Raw genomic sequence first — 14892 nt, forward strand, 5'->3', positions numbered from 1 at the left:
GATATTTCATACATATACTGTGAAGTTTCAATGGTTGTCAATCATAGTTTGTAAAATATAAGGATTACAACCTGATATTAACATCCAAATCCATTGTGTTCATTTTATGTGTGAAAATGAGAAACCCTTGTGCAGAATCTAGATTTCCCAGCCTCTTTGTCACCTCCTGTTTTTAATTTATCTCCATGTTTTGAGCCAGTAAAATAATTTTACTTATCTGTTTAATGCAAAGTGATAAAATATATCTGTAGATCTGAATTATCAGAACTCGAGTGGATCTACAGGTCATGTGAGGATTCAGTTACACATCATTCTGATCAGAAAGCAAGATTAGAGAGTATTTTACTAATTCCTTAGTGAATGAGGAGCTGTTTCTTGAAATTTGTTAAACTAAAGTTCTTATTCAGTTTCCTTAAGGAAATGAATTTCTGTACTTACATTGCATTAACCTGGAGAAAGATATCTTTTAAAACTAAAAAATGTTTAACATTGGTGGGTAAAATTAATCAGTGTATGGATTTTTTTTTTTAGGTCTACTTCAGTAAAACTTACCCAGAAGTTATTCAGAATGGTCAAGTTGTCATAGATTCTTCAATAGACGCTTCCTCAGGATTAATAATTTCTGAAACTGCACTGTGATCCAACGTAGCCATGATAGCTTTCTATAGACTGCAAACCTGAAACCATCTAAACTGGATGACTGACAATGTTTAGAGGGGAGCTTTTTGTACTAGACTACAATCATATTTAATATTTTTTAAAGTTGCATATATCAATCTTTAATTTCAGGACAATGCATCATTTTCATCTCAAGAAATTTCCATTGCTAAAGGAATTAGGTAGACTAGATTTTATTTGAAAATTAAATTCTAGAGACTCTCATATTTAAATCAGAGGTGCATGTTTAAAGGTTTTAAGAAAAGCTGGAGTTTCTCTATTTTCCCATGTGGAAAGTATATAAAAACAATTTGTGTAGTGTCACTTTAAAATGACAAGTTTGTCTTATAGCAGTTTTAATAATGTAATACGCCGTTTTCCAATGTAGTACTTTTTACATACTCAGTCTTTTCAAAGCAATTTAAAAAAATATGCAGAGACAAGAATGCATTTTTATAGAGATTAGTTAATATACTGTTATAAATACTAATTTTAAATTGAAAATGTAATACAGGTATACTGTGTAGAAATGAATGTAAAAATTGCGGTTTTCCTTTGCTGAGAACCAAATGCTGTAAAATCAATATCAATCTGCTGTGTTTCAGAAGAAAATGATTGCATTTTGCATATATTTTGTACTGCACAAATATTTAAATAATTTAACATACATTCCTCTTTTTATCCAGCTAACCAAAGAAAAAAGTATTAAAATAACTAGAGGAAATACTTGATTGAAAGATGTGTCATCAGTAAATACTATGTAGTGGAAAGTTATCTTCAGCAAAACACATTGTGGAATGTATATATTTTTGCATGTATTGTGCCTTAATACAATTCAAGCCAAATCTACACCTGCAGTATGCACAACAAATTCATTAAATATCATTTTTTATTTTACTGTTTTAAATTAATGTATTTAAAACATTTGCATCAGGAATTCTGTTTAACTGAAGTTTTGTGAAGTTGCCCTTTCAATTCTCATAGGTAGAAAAGTGTCACTTGTAATTTTGAATGCCCGTAGTTATACTGAGAAAAACTTTGGGAAAGAGAACTGTGTTCATAAGTTAGGCCCTGATCCAGCTAGGATAAATAAAAAAAATTAAACAAGTACTTTGCTATATCCTGTTCTTTTTTTTTTTAAGTAGAGATATCAACAATTTAAGATTCAGTGAAGTCTAAGCCTATTCACCTTAAAGGGTGTGTTCCCAGCAATAAAGAACAGGGACCGAAGAACAGCAAACAATGAAAAACATTGAAAAGAAAGTTGTGCTTTATAAAATACTGTAGAAGATAGTTAAATTGATAGATATTATTTTCCCAGAGAAGAAAGTTAATTAATTACAGGAAACTCCAACTTTTAATCTTATTTCAAGCAGCAGTACCAGCAAAAATCTGATTTAAGTTCAAAATTCTCCTCTGTCCATTAGTAAGTTAATTATTATCAAACTCTTTCTCACAAACAAAGGCTGAGTAGAGGGGCTTTGCTCTATAGAAACCCAGTCCTGTACTGACAAGGCTGAAGGACAGAGTCTTCATTCCTACTCTGCAGTAGTTTTTATGCAACAGGGTTTGTTAGAGAAGGAGAAAGACTGCGAATGTGTCCTGTCAGCCACATTCTTACATGGCCACTTACGCCAAGGTACAAAATAGAGACCAGCTGCTACAGAACTCTGCTCTGTGACATGCAAAGGCTTGCGGGCTCTTTGTGGTTTGGGCCATTTACACAGCAGAAAAGATCCATTTCTGCTGAATTTGGTTTTGATTTGCTCATCTCTCAGGTGTGGCATCTGGCTCCTATTAAGATTCTTGTATGGTTATCATAAAGTTCCAAAATAAAATACTTTGGTGCGTGGGTTGGTTCTGACACCTTTTCTCTTGATGAGTAACACCTTACTCTACAATTACTCCCATTAAAGTCAATAGGGAACATTTCATAGGGTGCTATTTAACATAAGGGTCTCACTTTCTGGCCCTTTTGTTGGGTTGAGTCTAACCTCACCTAGCCCTGTTTTACAGTGGTGCAATTCCATCTTGAATGGATTTACTTCTTAAGTTAAAAAAACCCACCAAGATAAGAGGAGAATTACAGACTGTGTGTAATATGCTGGAGTTTTAAACATTCTAAAAAAGTGCAGACATCTGGCTATATTGTACTATGAATCTATGCCCATAATTTTCCATCAATAAAATGGAGAACTATATGCATGGACTATGTGCCTATGTGGCAATAGGCCATTTCAGCCAAAATGCTCTAGAGTAGCTGGCTCGCTGGCATGAAAGCTAGGCAGGTCTTGATATTTCAGACCTTAAACCAGCATACTTTACTTACCAGAATTAATTTGATACTGTAGCTTTTTAAATGCACACAAAAATGTTAGGCATCTATGAGAATGCTGATTATGCTGGATAACTTGTTTTGACAGGACAGTATTACTATAGGTATCAAATATCAATGTAATAGAAATCAAACTGAAAAACTGCAAGTTGTTGAACAGGATAACTGCTACTGATATGTTCATATTTTAGTAACTTCTCTCAATGCCATTAAATACATATTATACTCTTCAAACATCTGTTTTCACTCTTTTTTTAAAAAAAAAGCAAGACTAATTAGTTCCAGTGATAAGGAAGAACTTCTGCCATTTTAACAAAAGAATGTGGATTTCTACACATTATTTAGTTTCAGTAATGTGTCATTGTTTGAGAACTTCAGCTATATCCTTGCAATTTGTATAATGACTTTTGATAGCCATTGTCATAGACGGATTTGTAGTTGATTCTATTGGATGAGGTGATGCTGTGTGAAGAAAGTGTGATGATAAAATCCTCAAAAGTATGTTTAACCATTTTTTGAGGATCACTTGCATTACTATGTGAAGGCACAAATGCAGTCCTACATTTGGAATAATTTATATTGTGGCGGTGTCCAGAATCCTCAATCAAGATCAGGGCCTCTTGTTGCCAAGCCAAGTGCTCAATAGGTCAGGCTTGCAAAAAATTATAAAAAAATTTTGAAAGTGGTTTTCTTAACCTGGGTTTGGGGCCTTTTGAAGTTGTGTTTTCCAGCTTTTCTCTGCAAACATGAGGTCTAGAACCTAAGTGTATTTAAAAAGAACCATTAAAACAGATTCTCACATAATCATGACTTGGAGCTTTAGGAAAAGTATCAAATATCATGAGAGTTGACAACACTGTAAAAAACACGTGGTCAGAAATAGTCCCTGCCTCTCAGGATTTCTAGTCTAAATGAACCAGATGGAGGAGAACAGATGTTTGCAATATTTGTTACAGCCCCGATTCCAGAAGTGTGTCCTAGGCCAGGAGGGTTTTATTAGGAAGGAGACTGGATGGAAGGGGGATGCTCAGGGCTGAGGACAGACTTTGTCAGGGCTGGGTCAGCTCCAGGCCCCCAGAAGGGGGAGGGGCTAGGGGCTAGCCTCCCCCAGCAAGCTCTTCAGCATCTCTGGGTCCATGCTGCCCAGTGTTCCAGCATTGATTTAAAAGGCCCAGGGCTCCAGTCATTGCTGAGGTAACACTGATGGTAACCGAGAGTTGCTAGGCCCCAGCTGCACCCTGCCCCCCATCAGCTTTCTTGGGTTAACTCTTCCCCTTCCCCTACCAGCTAAGATGCTGGGGGGGAGGCTCTTTTGTGCAATGAGTTCCCTTTGAAATGCATAAAATATAGAGAAACAGTTCAACATATATCAGCCTCACTGAACTTACTGGAAGCACACCAGGGTGATGTCTACACTGCAGGCTTCTTGCGCAAGAACAGTTGTTCTTGCGCAAAAACTTGCGGGGCGACTACACTGGCCGCACGTTCTTGCGCAAGTACATTAACAGTAAAGCATTGGAATAGAGAGCTTCTTGTGCAAGAGTTATTCCTCTCCCCACAAGGAATGAGCCCTCTTGCACAAGAAGGCAGTGTGGGCGGGCAACAGGGGTTTCTTGAGCAAGAAAGGGGTTTCTATGACTTAAAATGGCCATCAGAGCTTTCTTGCGTGACAGAGCATCCACATGGCAGTGTGGACGTGCTCTTACACAAGAATTTTTGCACAAGAGGTCTTTTTGTGCAAACAGATCTTGCACAAGAAGCCTGCAGTGTAGACGTAGCCTTATAAAGGAAGCTGCGGCAGACACACAAAACCGTGGTTCCTCCATAGACTGCAAGAGATCACTCCAGTGGGGGTTGCCCACCACTGCAACTCTACATCAGGATGTTTGCTCTATGAATATATCAATTTGATTTAATAGTGGGCTTTAAGCAAAAAATTTGGAAGAAAGGAATTAATTCAAAATAACTTTGACACATTGGTGAATTGCTCTGAAATCAACAAGATGAAATTCATTAAAGAAAAGTGTAAAGTACTAAGGAAGGAAAAAAATAAAATGCACAAATACAAAATAGGGACTAAGGGTATGTCTACACTGCATCCCTAGTTCGAACTAGGGATGCAAATGGAGACAATCGAACTAGTTAATGAAGCGGGGATTTAAATATCCCGCGCTCCATTAACATGATCTCGCCGGCGCGCTAGTGCGAATCACAGCTGATTCGAACCAGGAAGTGCGCGCCGGGACGCGTTAGTTCGGACTAAAGCCCTTAGTCTGAACTAATGTTACTCCTCAAAAAATGAGGAGTAACATTAGTTCGGACTAAGGGCTTTAGTCCGAAGTAACGCGTCCCGGCACGCACTTCCTGGTTCGAATCAGCTGTGATTCGAACTAGCGCGCCGGCGAGATCATGTTAATGGAGCGCGGGATATTTAAATCCCCGCTTCATTAACTAGTTCGATTGTCTCCATTTGCATCCCTAGTTCGAACTAGGGATGCAGTGTAGACATACCCTAACTGTCTAGGCAGCAGTACTGGTGAAAAGGATGTGAAGTTTTAGTAGCCCTCAAGTTGATTATGAGTCAGTAATGTGATGCAGTGGTTAAAAATGCTGTTGTAACAACAAGGTCTAGGCAGCCCAAAGCGATAATAGGGGAAAGTGATCTGAATCTCCCCTCCGCTAATAAACAGCTTAATCAACTAACATATGCCAATTGATATATATATGTGTGTGTGTGGTGTGTGTAGAAAATTATAATTGTCACTTCAGTGCAATTGCAGCAGCATCTCACAGCAGTGCAGTTAGGCAATTGGGCACATAGAGCAACTCGTAGGCAGGTATACACTCTCTGAGCACCTATCATTTTCTAGGCAGGGAGAGACAATGGTGGACCCATGACGTTAATGGGATTAATTGTGAAACAATTTGAAACTGAAAAGAGAGCTCCAGTCTGGGAAACCCCACCCCTGTTCCGTGTAATCATGAATTGCCATAGATGGGGGGAAAGGAAGAAAACCCTGCAAACCCTGTTAAAATGGAAGGGATTTGAAGTAAAAGCCCTCCACAAATGAATGGCTGGCTTCTAAGCAGGGGTTTTTTTGTGTGAAGCTCTGGATCTCTTCTAGGACAGAGGACCTGCTGGAAAACTGTTCAGAGGCAATGGGTAACTTGTATTAACCGAGGGAAATCACCTTATATTGAAAGGTAACGCCTCAGATTGGGTCTTTATATTCTGTATAACTGGTATGTATTTGCTTTGCCTTACTATTGCCTCTTTGAATCTGTGAATTTTTTTTCTATTAAATAAACTTTCTGTTTGTTTCTGCCTCAAGCAGGTCTTGGTTGTGCAGACTGTGAGGAGCACGTGTGCCAGGGTGAACTGATAACTGTGGCCAGGCTTCATGCAGTGAAGGGTGTTGAAGCAGAGGGGAACAATCTGATTGTCTGTAATGAAGAACTCAGTGGGACAGATTTGGGGGCACTCAGGCTTAGAAGGGATTGTTGTGGCAATCCTATAAAAAGTGCCTAGGCTGTTGGAAGCCAGGATGGGACCTTACACTATGTGGCTGGCTACTGATGGGGGCAGAGCCATGAAGAATGACAGCATAGCTTTATGGCACCCAAGTTACATGGCAGGCAGTGACAGAACTTCTTATTTATCCCCAAAGCATTCTGCCTGTACAGCACTAAAAACTCTCTATTGTAAAAGGTAAAATGCAACAGAAATATGGTTATTCGTTGGAAGGAGTAAAGAGTCAGGGAAAGTGAACAGCTCAGAAAGATGGACAAACTATGTGAAGAAAGGAAGCTAAAATCTAAACGCTTACAAAGCCAGAGCTGTTAACTTTGCTGTCTGAAGATAACCAGGGGCAGGAGTACTAGACCGGAAGCTAGGAACCACCAAGGTCTCTTGTTAGCGTGTGTGGGTGCCCAAAGAGACAAAGGCAGAACAGACTCGCAGAGTGAGGAAACTGCAGGACTAATAAGTGCCCAAGAGGCTTGGAAGAGGAAATCTCTCTCCTTCATCCTCACTCGGAGCTGGTGTGACACTATGTGCCACAATAGCCTCGTTATATCGAATGGGATGTCTGTCATGTTAGAAAACTGGTTCTTTCATTACGTCTTCTAAAATGTGTAACTGATACTGGCTTTTAGAGGCTTGTTCTGCCAGAAATCACCATCTTGTCACTTTTTCACTCAGCATGTCGTTTGTTAAAGTGCAGGACAGGCTGGGTATAAAATTTAGTTGTGAGGCTAGCTCCTTAAGGTCAGCGCCTAACTTACAGTTGCAACAGGTGACTGACATCTGCAGGGGGGAGTACAGATTTTTCTCTCATAATAAATTATTTTAGTATGGCACCTAAATTGAGCAATCTCCTGCATGAGAGTCCCAGTGTACTTTACAGGGGAGACTATTGTTCTTGAAGAACTGGAGTCTACCTTTTCTTCTATTCTCTGAATAGCATTTTCATCTATCTATCTATCTATCTATCTATCTATCTATCTATCTATCTATCTATCTATCTATCTATCTATCTATCTATCTATCTATCTATAGAACTGGAAGGGACCTTGAGAGGTCATCAAGTCCAGTCCCCGGCCCTCATGGCAGGACCAAATACCATCCCTGACAGATTTGCCCCAGATCCCTAAATGGCCCCCTCAAGAATCGAACACTCTCTCTCCCCCGCGCCCCCCGCCCCCCGCCCCAAGGTACATAATTTTTAAAATAAGTTAGAACATTTGAAAGCCTCTCGCCCACCCCAGATTTCATGAATAAACTCAGAAATCCAAGAAATCTTTTCATCTTAAACTTAAACCTGAGTGTGTTTCAAATGTGCTGACTTGCTTGAAAAATTTATATTGTTGCTTTAGGACACCGTATTTTGGAGATGAAAATGCTGCCTCTGAAAAAGGAGAAAAGGCTGCTATCTTATATTTTCTGTTTCATCTTTGACTGAAATCCAAGACTCTGGGGTGAGACTGCCTGTCTTTGCTGCCATACACCTTACTAGAGAGACAAGGTGGATGAGGTACTATCTTTTATTGGACCAACTTCTTTAGATGAGCTTTTGAGCTCCATAGAGTTGGTCCTCAGGTCTGGGAACTTTACAGTCAAAATAGTCATGCCAATAATTTAGACAAAATATTTTTCAGAAATTAAGTATTCCAGAAGCAATAACTATGCCATCGGGGATTCTCACTTCAAGTTTATGTCAGAAGGTAGGGACTAATTTTTCTGGATTTGGATTATTATAGACCTTTATAAGACTCTGAAGGCCAGCTCCTTAGCTGGTATAAATCAGTGAATTCAGTGGATCTGTATCAATTTATACCTCCTGAGAGCCAGACCTGAAAATTGCTATTATGGTTATACTTGATGATTTACCCGGCCTTGCTTGGGTTCTTAACGCAATTCATTCTTTTTGAAAAATAAAATGAAAATGTACGTGTCATTTGATTCATTGCTCTGGGGTGGGGCAGGAGATGAGGGGCTCAGTATTCAGGCTGCCTTGGGAAGAGAGGCACTACCTCAACCCTCTCTCACCACAGCAGTTTGGGGCCAGTTAAGAAGTGCCTCTCTATGGCTGCATGGCTGTGGGACGGGTGTTTGTCTACCAGCTGGAGCAGATCCAGATTTCTCTGCATCCTCTACTCCCCAGCCAAAGTGAGGAATGCAGCGAACTACGCACTTTCCCTCACTTCCTGATGAAGGAGAACAGCCAGCAGTTTCTCCATACGAATCATGGAGGTGAACTTCAATTTCCCCATCCTCTCTAATGGGTGCCTGGTGGGTAGCAGGGTCAGGGCTGGGGTAGTCCCAGACCAGGGAAGAGGGGGTGGAGCACATCCTCAGCCAGCCCCTTTCATCTGTCTGGTGATTCTGTCTCTTTTCTGTATGCTTTTATGAGAAGCAATAGCATTCCAGGCACATCCCTTCCACAACCAAACCATTATAGTGCTTTAAGATAGGATTAGAGGAAGCTGTATTCCTAATTTGGTGGTCATAGCTCTTACCATTCAGGTGGCATTCTTGAACAGACAGATGGACAACGCTCTCAAATATGTAGTAGATTAATTATATGATTTGTTGTTGTGATACTCAGGCTTAGTGGTCTGCACTGAGGCTAGGAATAGGCCCTCAAACTTGTTTCCGCACCATTGAAGAATGCAGTATCAGCTAAAGAGAAACAATGCCATAGAAGACAAATTCGGTCTTCCATATATGGGCACAAACCTCACTGAAGTAATTTGCTTTTCCAGTTCACAGCAAAGGTATACATGGTCTAGAAGTTTGAGTGGCACTTAAAAAATTAAGTTCCACTTATTTTGAAGTCTCAGAAAATACATTAGTTCTGACCCCCTTACCTGATATAAGTGGGCATAGCTCTGGAGTCAGATTTCTACAGAAATGTGCCTTTTCTTAGATGCCTCAAAATAGCATACAAGTATTTTATGTAGCACAATACTGCATGGGTGTCTGCATATGATTTTCAAAAGTGGCTACTTAACATCAAGATTTAAGATAGCTCAGTCAAAATGTGGGAATGGGTCAGTGGTAGAGTGTAACACTGAAACACCTACAAACCATTTTCAATACTGGTAACCATGAGACACGTTAGGGAAATTCAATGGAATTGAGCCTTTATGTAAGTCAGCCCACTTAGGGTATGTCTACACTACAAAGTTAATTCGAACAAACAGACGTTAGTTCGAATTAACTTTAATAGGTGCTACACTAGCGCTCCGCTAGTTCGAATTTAATTCGAACTAGCGGAGTGCTTAGTTCGAACTAGGAAAACCTCATTGCATGAGGATTAAGCCTAGTTCGAACTAGCTAGTTCGAATTAAGGGATGTGTAGCCCCTTAATTCGAACTAGTGGGAGGCTAGCCCTCCCCAGGTTTCCCTGGTGGCCACTCTGACCAACACCAGGGAAACTCGTCTGCCCCCCTCCCGGCCCCGGACCTCTTAAAGGGGCACGGGTTGGCTACGGTGCCAATGCCAGGTGCAAGCCAGCCAGCAGACCCTGCACCTGGCACAGCGCGAGCCACCCACCCGATGCCCCCCAGCCCTACCCCTCTTCCCGGGACCAGGCTGGTAGCTCCCGGGAGCTTGCCCGGGACCACAAGAGGCGTGCACCCACCTGGGCTAGGGCAGACATCGTGGACCTTGTCCACGATCTCCGCACTAGGCACAGGAAAGTGGCTGTCTAGGGCAGGAGAGCTGCCAGCCTGGCCATCCAGGAGCAGGTGTGCAAGAAAATCAAGGCGGTCCACTGAGACCCCTGACCCTGAGCCCTGAGCTTACAATGGCCGTCCTGGGTCAGACCAAAGGTCCATCTAGCCCAGTAGCCTGTCTGCCGACAGCGGCCAACCCTAGGGACCCTGGAAGGGATGGACCGAAGACAGTGACCAAGCCATTTGTCTCGTGCCATCCATCTCCAACCTGCCACAAACCTTGGGCAGGGACACCACTCCTACCCCCTGGCTAATACCACTCCATGGACCCAACCTCCATGACTTGATCTCACTTCCCTTTAAACTCTGTTCCAGTTCTAGCCTTCACAGCCTCCTGCAGCAAGGAGTTCCACAGGTTGACTCTTTGCTTTGTGAAGAACAACTTTCTGTTACTAGTTTGAAGCCTGCTACCCATTCCTTTCCTTTGGTGTCCTCTAGTCCTTCTTTATGGGAACTAATGAAGAACTTTTCTGTATGCACCCTCTCCACCCAACTCCTGCTTTTAGAGACTTCTATCCTGTCCCCCCTCCGTCTCCTCTTTTCTAAGCTGAAAAGTCCCAGTCTCTTTAGCCTCTCTTCATATGGGACCTGTTCCAAAGCCCTGATCATTTTAGTTGCCCTCCCGTCTCCCAGCCTCTCTCTTCCCCTCTCCCACCTCCTTTTCCCAGTCTCCCCCAGTTTTGTTCAATAAAGACAGATTCAGTGTTGGAAGACACGTTATCTTTATTTTGTACATCAAGAAGAGGGGCTAGGGAAGGGTAAGTGGAAGGAGGTGAGGGAGGAATGGGGTACGAGCCCCCGATGGGGAGGACTGGGCTGGCTCTGTGGGCTTCTGGGGGTGGAAGCTCTCCTGCAGCCCCCCAATTGCCCCCTCGCCCGAGATGGCAGCCTGTGGCAAGTGCAGCCGGGCTGATGTCCGAGTGCTGTGATGTGCCCAGTGTGGGTACTCCGGGCAATCCAAGCCAGGACTGCTTTGCAAGCGGGGCACCCCTGAGAACTGTCTATCCAGGGTGGGGGTCGGGTCCCTTTAAGCACAGCCCTCGGCTAGCCTGAGACAGCATCTCCACGCTCTAAGTCCTCCTCTGATACCCTGCTGGCACTGCTTCCGGCCATCCTTAAGCCCGGTTCAGAGTCCACTTAATGTGGACATGCTAGTTCGAATTAGCAAAATGCTAATTCGAACTAGTTTTTTAGTCTGGATGCGTTAGTTCGAATTAGCTTAGTTCGAATTAATTAATTCGAACTAAGTTAGTTCGAACTAACGTTGTAGTGTAGACATACCCTATGTGAGTAAATGTGGGCTCGGGAACCTAATCATACATACCCATAAAAGAAATCTTCCCCATACTTTCTAGTTGGGGAAAGAAAACAATGATGGACGTAACTATTGCCATGAAATTTTCCCATGATGGACCAAATATAATAGTGAAGATTTTGCTCTTTGGTCTGTAATTCATACTGTCTTTTAAATAATTTTGCTGTCTGTGGCCCCAACCCTGCAATTTGTTCCAGGGAGGAGGTCCTTTCAGGTTGTGTGCCGGTTTGCCCATGGGGAATGGTGTGCAGGATCACACAAGTCTTCTCTGTGAATTTATGTCCTACAATGAATACAGTTACTGTGGGTACTTGGTCGAGAAGCCTGAGGTTCAATGTTTGTCTCTGTGGGTATGGATTTTTCCACCTCATTCTAGAGGACAGTGTATCATGACGAGTCGATAGACACAACAGCCAGGCTAGGTCTACACTGCAGGCTTCTTGTGCAAGAAGCTTTTGGCGGAAGAGATCTTCCGCAAAAACTTCTTGCGCAAGAGAGCATCCACACAGCATGGACACTCTCTCGAAAGAAAGCGCTGATAGCTATCCACAGACTGGCCACCAGGGCACCTGTGCTTTTTCCTGTTTTTGTGCAAAAAAACCTGTTGCCTGTCCACACACACCTTTTTGCACGTGAACTCTTGTGAAAAAAGAAAATATTCCTCATAAAAGGAGGAATACCTACACGGGAAAACCTCTCTGTTCTTTCATTTTATTTGTGCAAAAGCATGCTTGAGGTGTGGATGCTCCACAAGTTTTTGCACAAAAACTCTGTAGTTCAGACTTAGCCCCCGAGAGAGTCATCCAGCTTTCTCAATCAAGAAGGGAACAAGCAGTAATGCGACCAGTATGACAACAGAGGGATTCACTAGGCATCAGGGATCGGTCAGAAAAGGCTTTCCTTGTCAACTGATTCCCATCTAGACTGCTGCTTTCTATTGGCAAGGTGCTGCGGCAGCGAAAAGCGGAGGCCATTTCTATTCAAATGAAGTGCAGGATATTTAAATCCCTGCTTCATTTGCAATAGTGATATGCCCAATCTACATCCCTCTGTCAGCAGTGGGGTGTAGTTTAGACACACCCTCAGGTAACTCCTCTGGTGGATGGGAGCAGCACCAGGGTTGGGTGCCCGGGGGGGCTCCCATTCTCCAGGCACAGGGAGCTCACTGTAGCAGCCATGTGGGGAATGAGTGCTGATGGGTCTGCTGGAAGAGGCTCAGGATGGGTGGCTGAGGTTGATGCGGGGGCGAGGGAGAGTAAAAGAAGGGTGTGGGGGAGTGTTTGGGGGTGTGCACATGCAGTTTGTCTCTATGTGTTCCAGATGGCTGAGGGTTTAGAGCAGCCCTGCTAACTGAGGCTATGTCTACACAGCACCGTTATTTCAGAATAACTAACATTGTGCGTCTACACTACAAGCCTTTATTTAGAAATAGTGTCAAGCTGGAAGACTTCCTACTCCAAGTCCTATTACCCTCATTTCACGAGGAGTAAGGGAAGTCAAAGGAAGAGTGTTCTACTCGGTTACTCAAGAGAGAGACCTTGGAGTCATTGTGGAGAGTTCTCTGAAAACATCCACTCAATGTGCAGCGGCAGTCAAAAAAGCAAATAGAATGTTAGGAATCATTTAAAAAAGGGATAGAGAATAAGACAAAGAACATCTTATTGCCTCTGTATAAAACCATGGTATGTCCACATCTTGAATACTGTGTACAGATGTGGTTGCCTCATCTAAAAAAAGATACATTGGCATTGGAAATGGTTCACAAAGGGCAACAAAAATGATTAGGGGTTTGGAACAGATCCCATATGACAGACAGATTAAAAAGACTTAGACTTCTCAGCTTAGAAAAGAGAAGACTAAGGGAGGTGGTCTCACTTCAAAAAAGATATTTTGACCTTGGAAAGGGTTCAAAAAAGGGCAACTACAATGATTAGGGGTTTGGAACAGGTCCCATATGAAGAGAGGCTAAAGAGACTGGGACTTTTCAGCTTAGGAAAGAGGAGACGGAGGGGAGATATGAGAGAGGTCTATAAAAGCATGAGTGGTGTGGAGAGGGTGAATAAAGAAAAGTTCTTCATTAGTTCCCATAATAGAAGGACTAGAGGACACCAAGGGTATGTCTACACTACCCCGCTAGTTCGAACTAGCGGGGTAATGTATGCATACTGAACGTGCAAATGAAGCCCGGGATTTGAATTTCCCGGGCTTCATTTGCATAAGACGGCCGGCGCCATTTTTAAATGCCGGCTTGTTCGAACCCCGTGCCGCGCGGCTACACGCGGCATGGGCTAGATAGTTCGAACTAGCAAGCCATTCCGAACTATCTGTACGCCTCGTACGGCTTATGCAAATGAAGCCCGGGAAATTCAAATCCCAGGCTTCATTTGCATGTTTGGTATGCATACATTACCCCACTAGTTCGAACTAGCGGGGTAGTGTAGACATACCCCAAATGAAATGAATGGACAGCAGGTTTAAAACTAATAAACGAAAGTTTTTCTTCACACAGCACATAGTCAATCTGTGGAACCCCTTGCCACAGGAGGCTGTGAAGGCTAGGACTATAACAGAGTTTAAAGAGATGTTAGATAAATTCATGGAGGTTGGATCCAAATGGAGTGCTATTAGCCAGGGGGTAGGAACGGTGTCCCTGGCCTCTGTTTTTGAAAGGCTGGAGATGGATGGCACTAGACAAATCGTTTGGTCATTGTCTTCGGTCTAGCCCCTCCTGGGTACCTCGTGATGGCTGCTGTCGGCAGACAGACTACTGGGCTAGACGGACCTTTGGTCTGACCCAGTACGGTCGTTCTTATGTTCTTATGTTCTAAGCTCAGGGTCAGGGGTCTCACTGGACCAACTTGATTTTCATGCAAACCTGCTCCTGGCTTTGCATGTGGCCTTTGGTGGCCAGGCTGGCAGCTATCCTGCCCTAGACGGCTGCATTCCTGTGCCTAGTGCAGAGATTGTGGACGTTGGAGGCCTCCCCCCAAACCTGGATGAGGTCCACAATCTCCGCACTAGACCAGGCGGGCGCCCACCTCTTGCGGCCCCGGGCAGGCTCCTCAGAGCCACCAGCCTGGTCCTGGGAAGAGGCGGAAGGCTGGGTGGCAGCAGGTGGCTGGCTCATGCCGTGCCAGGTGCAGGGTCTGCTGGCTGGGTGCTGGCAGGCTTGCACCTGGCACGGGCACCGTAGCCAGACCGTGGCCCTTTAAGGGCTCCGTGGCCGGAAGGGGGGGCAGAAGAGTAACCCTGGCTTGGCCCAGAGTGTCCACCAGGGCAAGCTGGGAAGGGCTAGCCACCAACTTGTTCGAATTAAGTGGCTACACAGCCCTTAATTCGAACTACT

At 43.4% G+C, this 14892-nt stretch overlaps 1 protein-coding gene across 1 annotated transcript in view; it reads left to right on the forward strand.

Annotated features, from left to right (window-relative positions):
• ABCC4 (ATP binding cassette subfamily C member 4 (PEL blood group)) overlaps positions 1-1767 on the forward strand; it is a 210620-nt gene extending 208853 nt beyond the window's left edge. Inside the window, exon 31 of the mRNA XM_075918815.2 lies at positions 532-1767. Coding sequence (XP_075774930.2) covers positions 532-639 — 108 coding nt within the window. The 3' untranslated portion in view covers positions 640-1767. The remainder of the gene's footprint in view (positions 1-531) is intronic.
• The last annotated feature ends 13125 nt before the right edge of the window (positions 1768-14892 follow it).

The sequence above is a fragment of the Pelodiscus sinensis genome, chromosome 1, assembly GCF_052426305.1.
Source record: "Pelodiscus sinensis isolate ZL-2025 chromosome 1, ASM5242630v1, whole genome shotgun sequence".
Lineage (NCBI taxonomy): Eukaryota > Metazoa > Chordata > Testudines > Trionychidae > Pelodiscus > Pelodiscus sinensis.